The sequence below is a fragment of the Mytilus trossulus genome, chromosome 10 (genome assembly GCF_036588685.1).
Source record: "Mytilus trossulus isolate FHL-02 chromosome 10, PNRI_Mtr1.1.1.hap1, whole genome shotgun sequence".
NCBI classification, from domain to species: Eukaryota; Metazoa; Mollusca; class Bivalvia; order Mytilida; family Mytilidae; genus Mytilus; species Mytilus trossulus.
This window is the reverse complement of record NC_086382.1, coordinates 42045025-42057508: the sequence shown is the minus strand read 5'-3', so window position 1 is coordinate 42057508 and position 12484 is coordinate 42045025. Positions and strand designations below refer to the sequence as shown.

Here is a 12484-nt window from a genome sequence, read left to right as displayed (position 1 = left end):
AGAACCCCATTTATTCAATTTTTGATGAAATCAAAAAAGTTTAATTTTGGACCCCGATTTGGGCTAACTTGAAAACTGGGCCAATAATAAAAAATCTAAGTTCATTTTTAGATTCAGCATATCAAAGAACCCCAAGGATTCAATTTTTGTTAAAATCAAACTAAGTTTAATTTTGGACCCTTTGGACCTTAATGTAGACCAATTTGAAAACGGGACCAAAAGTTAAGAATCTACATACACAGTTAGATTCGGCATATCAAAGAACCCCAATTATTCAATTTTGATGAAATCAAACAAAGTTTAATTTTGGACCCTTTGGGCCCCTTTTTCCTAAACTGTTGGGACAAAAACTCCCAAAATCATTATCAACTTTCCTTTTATGGTCATTAACCTTGTGTTTAAATTTCATAGATTTCTATTTACTTATACTAACGTTATGGTGTGAAAACCATGAAAAATGCTTATTTGGGTCCCTTTTTGGCCCCTAATTCCTAAACTGTTTGGACTTAAACTCCCAAAATCAATACCAATCTTCCTTTTGTGGTCATAAACATTATGTTTAAATTTCATTGATTTCTATTTACTTAAACTAAAGTTATTGTGCGAAAACCCAGAATAATGCTTATTTGGGCCCTTTTTTGGCCCCTAATTCCTAAACTGTTGAAACCAAAACTCCCAAAATCAATCCCAACCTTTCTTTTGTGGTCATAAACCTTGTGTCAAAATTTCATAGATTTCTATTAACTTAAACTAAAGTTATAGTGCGAAAACCAAGAAAATGCTTATTTGGGCCCTTTTTGGCCCCTAATTCCTAAAATGTTGGGACCAAAACTCCCAAAATCAATACCAGCCTTCTTTTTATGGTCATAAACCTTGTGTTAAAATTTCATAGATTTCTATTCACTTTTACTAAAGTTAGAGTGCGAAAACTAAAAGTATTCGGACGACGACGACGACGCCAACGTGATAGCAATATACGACGAAATTTTTTTCAAAATTTGCGGTCGTATAAAAACTATTAAAAAATAATAAAAAATTTATAAGACTTAAACAGATGACTTATTATTAAATGTAAAAGATTTATGTAAAGAAAAATAGGGCTCAATGGGCAAATTTCTTTAAGGCATTCAAATGGATAAAACCAGAGGCTTCAAAAAATCTGACTAAAATTCCAAAACATGACAAGTGAACTTCCTTAAGTGTGTCTTTTTAAAAGAAAATTTGTTGATTATTATTGTTACTAGAAGTATCAATTTAATGCAAGATATTACTTAAACTATGACAAACAAAAAGGCATCAAAATGCAAAATATATGAATCATATTAAAAACACCATAAACTTTTACTTTCTGTTTCTTCATCTTTAAATGAGATGTAGTAGGAGTCTCTGTTCCCCCAACAGACGGCCAGACCGACAATGATCAGATCTGTTCCATCCACTGTGAATCCTTCATTCTTATCAATCGTTTCACCGGCCGGCATGGACTGGACTATAATTTGAAAAAAAACACATTAAAAATAGTATATGTTAAAATAATTTTCAATGAGACTAAATATATTAAATGTACAATTTGATTTTTCAACCACAGAAACAAAGGCCATTTTTAAAATACAGAAACTAGGGTAAAAAAAAGTAATAGTTTTTCATTTAAATGCAGAAGTCCAATTGGGTTAGTAGGAAGAAATATTTTATATGGCTATAGCCTTAAAAGTATTCATTTTTCTTATCAATATTCCATTTTGAAATCCTTTCTTAATCAACCCTTATGATCAATAAAAGAAGTTTTGGTAAAAATCAATTAAAGCAATAGAACATCACGAGAACAATTTGACATCAATGGTAAGTCTAGGTCAAAGCCATTACAACAAACTCAAAAATCTTACCTCGATTCAGTCAGCTATCATTACTATTGTACAAATTGCAGTTACACAAATATTTTTTTCTTTTATTTGTACTTGTGAAATTAGAGACAATGATTTAGATTTTAACATTTAGTTTCAAGTGTTGGGTGTTACTTTCAGAATAAAAACAATATGTGTACATTGTCAGACTGTCGGAAAATATAAATTTAATTTTTACTCATTACAAAATAGGAGAAATGCTCCGCCAGCCTCGCTTTTTGCCCAGTTTATAACGCTCATACAAATAAATTCATATTTTCCGACAATGTACATATATAGTATATATAATGTCACAAATCCATGACATAAAATTATTGTAGAGCTTCTGAATGATAGATTTAGTAATGATATAATTATCACCTTTATCTTTTCCTCTGATGAACTTCCCACCTATACCTCCACCTTTTGGAAGATCAGGTTTCTTTCTCTCACAGGCAAGAGACACAGAATATTTCATCTTTGTTGACCATTCTTTCCTAAAAGTGTCAAACAGTCTTGTATCAGCACATACATCTATTACAGTTAGTGCACTTTGTGTTGACGTAATTCCTGACAGATCTGGTTCAAAGTCAAATGTTCTTTCCGTGTAATCAATGTCTTTTTCAGAATCTGAAATATCATCCTCAAGATCTACCTGAGAAATCTGATGTTTTATTCTCTCAAACTCTGATGTGACATCAGCTGTTTTCGCTTTCTTTGAAGCTGTTGTATTTTCCTCCTGCAGAACTGATCTTACAGACTTATTCCCTGCTTTTCCTTTCCTTGGTGTCAGTTTTAACTTATTAGGGGTCATTCTTTTAGAGGTCAAATGAGGTGACATGCAAGAAACATTATTCTCTGGTGGTGTAGGCGGCAGAAGGTCATTTTCTACACTTGTATTTCCATTACTACTACATTTTAAATAAATCTTGGAATTTGAAAGTATTGCTACAGCTTTACCTGTTTTAAGATGACTAGATTTTAATGATTTATCATCTTTATTTTGATTTTTATCTCCTTGCATTGAAATTTCCGTAGCTGCAGAAAATGAATTCATGCTATCAAGAAATGCTAATGTTCCTGGGCTTAATTTACTTTTCACTGGTTTTCTGTTTGTTTTCTTTTCTTTGACAGTTTTACTCTCGTCTGCTATCTTTACTGAATTACCCACAATTCCATTCTCATCCTTGTTCTTACTACCAACCTTATGTACAGGTGATTCATCATTTAAAACTTTCTCAACCATTGATAAGGTCAAAGAATCACTTAGTTCATTATTCTGAGTTGCTATTGGTTGTTGATTCTTATTGTTGTCATTACCCAGAAAAGTTGATGTAAAAGTATCCCCCATTTCCATGGCAACAGCTAAGTCCTCTTGCAAATTATGATATTGAGAGACAACATTAGGTAGCTGCTTCTCATTCTCTTCAAATACCTTTTCCTGTCCACTCTGAAAAGGAATGTGTAAATCTTGGTAGGATTCGTTTTGTGGGATCTGACCCGATTCCTCAAATATGTCCTCTGAATTAACATACATACATCGTTCAAAGTTACTAGCAGCAATTAAAACAACAGATCCATCAAGCAAATCATCTTTCTCAATGTCAGCCATCATTGGTGATGCATCATGGGTAGCTGCTCGTGGTACTGACATAGCAGTCTTACATGGTGGTTCTCTGACTGGACTTATTTCAATGATATCAATATCAACTGTTGGAGATGTCACTTTGTCCTTTGTTTTCACAACTGTTTGACCATCACTTATTTTTAGTTCATTATTACAAGTTCTTTGTGATACCTTTTCATATAAACTCTTAGCTTGCATTGCATTTGTATTGTTTCCATTTCTGATGTTACTGTCAGTGTTGTCTTCAGTATACCCTAAAAGACTTTTAGAATTGTTTTCATGATGGGAAAGTTCCATAGCAACTTGAGTGTCTACACAGAAACTATCTTCAAATTCATCATGACCATTGTCAGTATTTTGATCTATTTCAAACTCTATAAAGTTTACATTTTCATTATTTACATGTAATTTCTGATCACTGGTACTTTTTATGTCTAGATTACATAAATGTTTTAAGTCTGGGTTACTCGAATGTTTATCTAGTTCATTTTCATCCGTCTGCTGCTGTTGGTCCAATGGCTGACATGACACTTCAAACTCCTGGGTTAAACCAATGAACAAATCTTCACTTTCTTGTACCTCATCAATTTTTCTTTTTTCACTCACACTGTCTAAAGTTCCTTCAGAGAACTCACCATGCTTTTCACTTTCAATGATTAATTTCACATTTTCCACTACTGGTTGACCATTTGTCTTTTCAGTTACCGGTATTTTATTTTCATTTATATTCTTGTCAATGTTTTCAACATCTGCACAATGTTTCCCAATTGTAAAACTTATTTGTGAAAAATCTTCAAGGTCATTAGTCAAATTACAGTCAATGTCAATTTGCATTTTTTCTTCACCCTTACCTACTTCATGATGAACATCAGCTTGTATTGTTACAACATTTTTGGTAGTGTTTACGATATCCACATCTTCTTTATTTGGTACAATTTGACATGGACGGCTGATTTCAGTCTTACTTTCTTCACCATTGTTTGTATTGTTTACATCTGTGTCAGGTTTTTGCATTGTTACCTTTTCATTTCTTTCATTTAAACTTAAATTTATCTTGCTTCCAGTATCCTGCTTTTCTAAGACTGGTGCTTTTAAAACAGCCTGACCATATAGCTCATCATTTGCTATACTAGAATTTGCAGATTTTAAACTTCGTCTTTTTAATCCTGTAGATGAACGTCTTCCTTTACTTGTTTTTCTTTGATGAAAACTATTAGAGGATGTCTTTTTCTGTGTTGAACTGTTTCGTGAATTTGAAATGTTTGGAGTCACTAATACACTTGACCTTTCATTTTGACCTTGAGTTTTATTGACAGAATCTTGATCATTTTTCCACTGAATTCCAAGACCACCAAGTTCCTCTTGTATGATTGACTTTGCCTCACTTATGATTGCTTCTGCTGCCTCCAGTTCTGTAACACCTTTACGCCCAGTAAGCCATATACATCTGCTGCTCTGTCTTTGTGCTGCTTCATATTCAGTTTCATTCTCATGCTGCTTCTTGCTAAAAAATACAGACAAAAATTGGAATCTTGATTAATTCCTATAAACTGCTTACCAAATTATTTTATAGATATTTTTCCCACCATTTTCTAGCTGACTTTCAATGATTTCTACATGTGTTTTGCTATTTCAGCTGATGTATTCATGCAAGGTTTGACACATTAACAAAATGTTTATTCTTTTAAAATATTTTCCTATATGCTTAAATAAACTCATCATAGATACCAGCACTAAATTTAGTATATACGCCAGATGCGTAAACGAGTCACTCATGAACATTAGTTGCTTTCTGTATCTTGAACCATTACTCATTCTTGAACCATTACCCATCAAATAAATTAAAAGATTCTCCCTACCTCATGAAAATTGATTTTATATAGCTCTCGATGATAGTAAAAATACCTTTGAAATGGGGCAGCATTCTTCAGAACCAATTCAACATCAACCTCAGTAGCATTAGCCAGTGCTGTCACAGTATGGTAACCAGCATTGTAAAGGACTCTGGCTCTCTGTCCATTTAATAATGTCAATCTGACCAAATCACACAGCTCTCGCTGTATACCAAATGTTAGACGATTCTGGAACTGAGAAAGTATCAACTCTAGGTTATGCCATCCAAGACGTGCACAAAATACAGTAACCATACCTACAATATATAAACTTGTTTGTAAACTAAAATAGTGCATACTTGTGAAGGTTATTCTATTTAAATGAAGATGGGGGGGTAGGAGAAAATATATTTTTGGACACGAGTCAAATCTCATTTCCTATGGTAGAATGTCTGTTAGATGAAAATATAATTACTAAAAAAATGCTTGTTCTTTGTTTGATCTTTTGTATCCCTTACTACGCTTACATCTATGTTAATCAAATAGTATCTTTTCATACCTCTTTTTGAAAAAATGTTCAAAAAATGTTTAACAAATATTGCTTGTTTCAATTCAGCCTGCAGTAAATATTCATCTTTTTGGATTTCAAAGGTTCAGGGAAAGCACAAATTCAAACTAATTGGAAATTTGATGTATAATAAAATGGTGACTTTTGAAAAACCATGAAATCAAATATCCAGGAAAATGCAAGTTTTCCTCAATCCATGAAAATTGGTACCCACAAAAATAAATGAATCTACATTATTATAAATGCTAAATGGGTCAATACAAACCAGCAAAAGTAGCAGCAGACTGTTGTAATGACTGTAGCTGTCCTTTATTACAATTATATTTCCTGGCCACCTCAGGAAGAGGAACCTCATGTACCAAATCATGTAATATAAGAGATGTGTAAAATCTTCTATGGATTGCAAGACTTCTCATCTGTGCCTCAGTTTTGGTCAGAATCCTTCCCCTGATGGCTCGAGCTATGAAGCTCTCTTGTACCCCAACAAGCTCTGCTACTCTTTTCATGCCAACAGACAAGCTTTCCCAAAGACAATAGTATTGGTACCAGTCTAAACTGCTACCAAAATCCATACTATAAATTGGGGTTACCTGTAAAATATTTATAAATGAGCCTGATGATTAGACAAGTATCTCTTTTGTACAAAAAAAATCTCTTTGAAACTTATTATTTTGAATTCTTCACATATTTTGACCATACAAATCCCATAAATTTATAAAATTAGAAAAAAAGCAAACAATGAACAGATATGCATTTCCTTTACTTTTATATAGTCTTTTTCCAATTAGAGTTTTTGGTTGGATTTTTTATATAATCAAAAACTACTTTTGAAAAATAAGGGTCAATTGCAATATAAAAAGAGTAATTTTGTCATGTGTCATACCAAGTAGATAATATGAAGTTCATTTTCTAGGACAAAGCATTGCCTTGCTTTCTGTAACTCAGCAAACACCACCAATCCTTCCCGTGGAGAGAGTGAAGAAGCTAAAACAGCTGACCCAAGTTGTGTTGGACAAAATCTTTCTTCTTCCTTCCCATCAGGCAAAGCAACTTTTTGAAGGCACACAAACTCATTTTCCTGTAGGAACTTGATACAGGCTGCAATCATGTCCTCATTTCCATTGTCGTCTGCTGAGATAGCAGCAGATAACATGGTACAGGAAGTGTACAAGGCAACATCTGCTGGGACAGTGGCGACACCACTTACAACAATCTGGAAGAAAATATTACATTGTTGAAATATTATTTTTATGGTTTGAAATAAAGTTTCATGATTTTTGGTTAACATTGATAATTACAAGTCGATCAATGTTTTCAGATGTATAAAATTACTATATGGTAAACAGATATTTTAGTCTTAGTACCCATTACTGTGAACCAGTATGTGGTACGGGCTTTGCTCATTGTTAATAGTCGTAGGTGACCTATAGTTGTTAATTTCTGTGTCTCTTGGTCTCTTGTGAAGAATTGTCTCATTAGCAATCCTACCACATTGTCTCAATTTTTAATTACTGTGAACCAACTTATTCACCTAGATACTCATTTTATGTTTAGTCTTTTCTAGTAAACTTCAGAGCAATTTATTTTAGCAATTTTCCAACTTTCTTAATGTAATTTGATATAGGATGATTCAATTTTACATAATCACAACAATTCATATTCTCATTCTGACAAAAAAATAGATTGCTTGTTGGCTATCAATATATCTATCAAATGTGATCAAACATCTTAAGAACATGAGGACTTATTTTTAAAATGAGAAAATGGAAAAGAAGTAGTACGATGTAGCAATGCATGGTGCTAAATTCATACACACACTTTACCTAATGCAAAAAAAGGTCATTTTATTGCTATTCTTCATGACACAGTGAGGCCTGCAGCACTAGAGCAAGGTTCACACCTCAACAGAAATTTAAGACAGCTCAATAAATGAATCAACTGACCTCTAAAATTGCTCTTTTCAAACTAGAGCTGAGTTCCTGTCCCTCCCTACTGACCAGACAACTTTGAACAGGAGGTAGTGAGGAGGATATTAATGTTACAGCTTTATCTCTCTCATTTGGTCGGCAGATTAAAATACTCTCTCCTGGAGAAAAAAATTATAAAAATAACAGAAAATGATTTATACATCATAAATATAATTATACAAAAGGAAACAATCAATCAATTGCACAATTTCATTTTCTGTAAATATTTGCAAATATTTTATCAAAAGCATATAAAATCTTTCTTTTCAAAATGTCTCAAAGTCCAATATTCAAAGAATACCAGCTGTATAACTCCTAAACAATAAACTGTATTGTTGAAAAACCTGTTTATTTTAAATGAGTAAATTTTAATGCAAATTCACCTTCAGTATCAACTCCTTTCCTTCCAGCTCTTCCAATCATTTGTTTATAGGTCAAAATATCAATGATCTTGCCAGCATGGAATGTAGGAGACCTTACAATCACTCTACGGGCAGGCAAGTTAACTCCAGACGATAGAGTTGATGTGGCAATCAAAACTTTAATGATCCCCTGTCTAAAACTTCCTTCAATAATGTCTCTCTCATCAAATGTCAGTCCTAAAATGAAACAATCCTTACATTTATTACTTGTCTGACCCCATTATTTTTCATTTAGGGATCAGATTTATTCTTGCAACTTGCAAGGAAGCTCTGCGTATGCTTGGAGCTTTTTAGGTAGGCTCTACTCAGCAGTTTATGTGACAATAACCATGACATTTACTGGTATTCACATATCCTTGTTACAAATATTTATATCCTACTCCTAAGTTAAAAAGTTAACTAGAAGCTCTCAAAAGCCTGTGCCTTTGTAACGGCTTTAGAAATAAAATAGGTAAACAAAACAAGAAAAACAAAATAAATACTGTAAATTCAGAAATTATTGCTTGCATTTATAACTGAGATGTTTGAAGAATGGGCAAGAATGCAAGATTAATTTTTGCGATTTCATGAAAATTTACATACAAATATTGTTCTAGACATCAGAATATGAGTTATTATTGCAATAATCCTTTATTCTCATTTTTACAAATAATAAAAGGTAAGCATTAATTTGTGAATTACAGTATACAGTATATCAGTTTATATTGTAAACCTGCATGATGGTAGGCCACACCAAATGGAACTGTTCTTCCAAGTGTACTGTCCAGACCCACAGGTGTTCTCTTCAACTGTTCTACAACATCCATTAAATTATTACCATTCAGTGGTAGAGGTAGTTCTTCCTTCTCACCTAATTAAAGAGAACAAGATTAGTGTTCATGCACTGGCTTTTGAGATGTAAAATAACTAGTTAACTTTTGTGTTAAATCAAAGCTCTAAGATGAGAAGTTTAACCCATTGTTGATTTGATATGAGCAAAATTACACAATTGGTAAGTACCTAGCATTGTTTCATATGTTGTAGCTATATATGCATTCTTAAGGTGGTACATAACACTACAGGGAGATAACTCTGGAAAAATCAGCAGAGTGCTTTAATTGTGTTGTGTTGTTAATAAGGGAATATTAAGCTTCTCAATGATCAAAATTAGTTTTTGTCAAATTCCTATATAACCAGTGTAATTTTTCTGATTAAACGTTTGGTTAAAATTTTTGGAATTTTTTATATTTTTGTTAAAGGGTCAAAGTAAATACTCTGTAAAAATTTTAAGAAAATTATACGAGCCAAATTAATTTTTAGTGAAAGTGTTGGTTACCACCTTAAATGATTATATTAATGCATTTAAAAAAAAAACATGTTTGTAATGATCTAACAAAATTGGGAAAGGAAATGGGGAATGTGTCAATTGTTGGATTCAAAAGAAATTTGATTAATAATCTTTAATTATGTTTTATTTCAAATCAGATAGCTTTATATCATTTGCTTGTAAATAATGCATTTTTAAAAGAATACTTCAGTGCTAAAAATAACACACCATTTTGAGGTTTTGAATTCCTTAAAATCATGTAAAACTCTTTGGCTATGGACTCAGACAGCTTTTCACACCAGTTCTTGGTTGGACAAAATATCAAAACTGAATGACCTCCCTTTAACGTTTCTAAGCACAGAGGTATCACATGATCAGAGTCATCTTTAAATGTCAAGGTCAAATCAATATCCCTAATTTTCACTAGGGAACTATCATACAGAGTTGTCCCAATCTTGACACATTCTGTTAATGGTACAGGTCTATAATCTGTATGATACAGTTCAGCCTTCAGCCATCTGGCCAAGAGATCTAGATTTGGTAGTGTGGCACTCATCCCTACAATCTGTACACCATTGATAGTATCTGTAGATCTGAAACAAAACTATTTTTATAAATGTCAATATTCAATACCAAGTCAGGAATGTGACATTTGTTGTCCATTCGTTTGATGTATTTGTCATTTGATTTAGGCAAATGATTAGGGACTTTACGATTGAATTTTCCTCAGAATTCAATATTTTTGTGATTTTACTTTTCATGAGTTTGCCTTGAAATTTTTATTAATAAAATAAAATAGAAGAGAAATATTAGTCATTTCTTTCAGTGCTCCTACCAGAAGACAGGCCATTTTTTGGTTGTTAAATGTTACAAAGCATTTGTTCCTCTTCTTCATTGTCATATTAATGAAAATATGAGATATTACAAAACATTATTTGTTTGATTTCAATCCCAGTCAATATTATAATAAATGATATTTATTTTCACAAAGTGATCTGTAAACTATTAAAATGATAGATGTAAGATAATGAATTGTCTCCCTTGCTTCCATTTTTCTACTCAATTTTCACATCTTTTTCTCTTCAGTCTTGATCAGAATTAAATATCAATGCGATTTCATGATAGAACTTTAAACACAAAAGCACAGAATTATCTAGGAGGTTTCTTTCAGAGATTAATCATAAATTGCATAAATCACATAATATACCACAGTTTGAAATATCAACAACTGTGGTTCTTAAAATCTTACTGGTTGCCTATATTTAGCTGCTCCTTTTCTTTCCTCATCACATAGCATATCTTAGTCAGCATAAGTTCCAGCAGATATCCTCTGTGGGAATCTCCTACCAAATGTAACTCATCTACAACTATAATTCCTGGAAGAAAATATATAATCTTCATTTATAAGCTTTACTTAAATTTGACAAGATAAATACAATGTGTCAATATACGTAAATTGAATATATTGATTGATTGTTGGTTGCTTAACATTTATTGAATGTAAGTAACATTACCATTGGTATGGCAGAATTTATGTTTTATAAATTTTAAAAATAAAAAATAAAACATTTGTTTCTGAACGTTTTTATTATCCAATATCTGACATTTGAACTGAAATGTATTATTATTCCTTTGTGACTTTAAGTTGCTAAACTCAGAAATTAAAAAGTAAACTTAAAAGTTATCTGTGTACAGAACTTTGTGTACTACACGAAAAAAATGTCAGTTAGAAAAATATAATTGTTATCTGACATATAGATACTTAGATTTAAACCCTATCACATACAGTATTCATGTTTTATATTGTTGTTGAATTGGTAGTTTGTGATAAAATAAAATTAATGAAACACTGGATATTAACATCAATGTACTGTACCTACCGAGCTTATCTAATTCTTTATGTTCCAGTAACCTATTTATCAGACCGTTTCCTTTCTCTATTGTACAAACTGCTACATCTACAGATTTCAGCCCTCCTGGAGGGGAATAACTCCCCATAAATCCACTCACTCGGATTCCAGCATCTTGGTAAAGTTGCTGTTGTCAATAAAAACAAACGTTCAGCATATTTTCAATTTGAGAACTTGTAAATAATATTCTGACATGAGGAAAGACCTAACTGGAGAGATATTTAACTTCAAAATGTTAACATTTCAATAGAACATTTTGGGAGTTTTCGTATGTTGTTAGACAAAGATTCAGTCTTCATGTATAAAGATTTCTGATATACTAACAATGGATTAAGTTTTGGAAATATGTTTTAAGGCGGAAGAGCCTGTGAAAATTTTATTGTTCAAAGTTATGTTCTTTGGATAGAGCACTATTCAATGACCATTTCTAGGAAAACTGTATGATTTTTACTAATATGGTTGTAAGATCTTTCATACATGTTTTAAAATTACCATAAGTAAAAAATAAAACAAATTGAAAATGCTTTGTGTATCTTCTTGCTATTTACTCCCTCATTACAGGTCATTTATATATATACTCCCAACATTTTTCCAGATAAAAAAAAAATTCAGAAGACTTACCTGTAAATAAAACATTTTTTCTCTGGCAACTGATACAAAGGGTAAAATAAATATAGCTTTCTTTTTAGTTTCCATAACTCTCTTTAATACCAGTAGTTCTGCAACCATGGTCTTGCCTGCACTTGTTGGAGCAGAGTATACCAGATTTCCACCAGCTTTAATGAAAATTATTACAATTTAAAGACAATAGAAAATGTGAACTGGTATCCCGACCCCTTCAGGGCTTGAAGAGTCCATTATATGCTAAGGAAAACCCCAAAACAGGACTGTCTTTTTATGATACTATAAGTAACAATGCAACAATTCCATCTGTATTTCATGCTTTTGTATAAAACTTAAATGTGAATTTAA

General features: G+C 32.1%; 1 protein-coding gene across 2 annotated transcripts in view; it reads right to left on the bottom strand.

Annotated features, from left to right (window-relative positions):
- LOC134687380 (DNA polymerase theta-like) overlaps positions 1–12484 on the bottom strand; it is a 33552-nt gene that overhangs the window by 12694 nt on the left and 8374 nt on the right. For both annotated transcript variants that reach the window (XM_063547635.1, XM_063547634.1), the window contains exons 6-17: positions 12134–12288; positions 11483–11639; positions 10852–10978; positions 9831–10195; positions 9009–9146; positions 8258–8473; positions 7851–7993; positions 6791–7120; positions 6173–6497; positions 5413–5656; positions 2262–5011; positions 1346–1489 (exon numbers count right to left, since the gene is read on the bottom strand). In XM_063547635.1, coding sequence (XP_063403705.1) covers positions 1346–1489; positions 2262–5011; positions 5413–5656; positions 6173–6497; positions 6791–7120; positions 7851–7993; positions 8258–8473; positions 9009–9146; positions 9831–10195; positions 10852–10978; positions 11483–11639; positions 12134–12288 — 5094 coding nt within the window. The remainder of the gene's footprint in view (positions 1–1345; positions 1490–2261; positions 5012–5412; positions 5657–6172; positions 6498–6790; positions 7121–7850; positions 7994–8257; positions 8474–9008; positions 9147–9830; positions 10196–10851; positions 10979–11482; positions 11640–12133; positions 12289–12484) is intronic.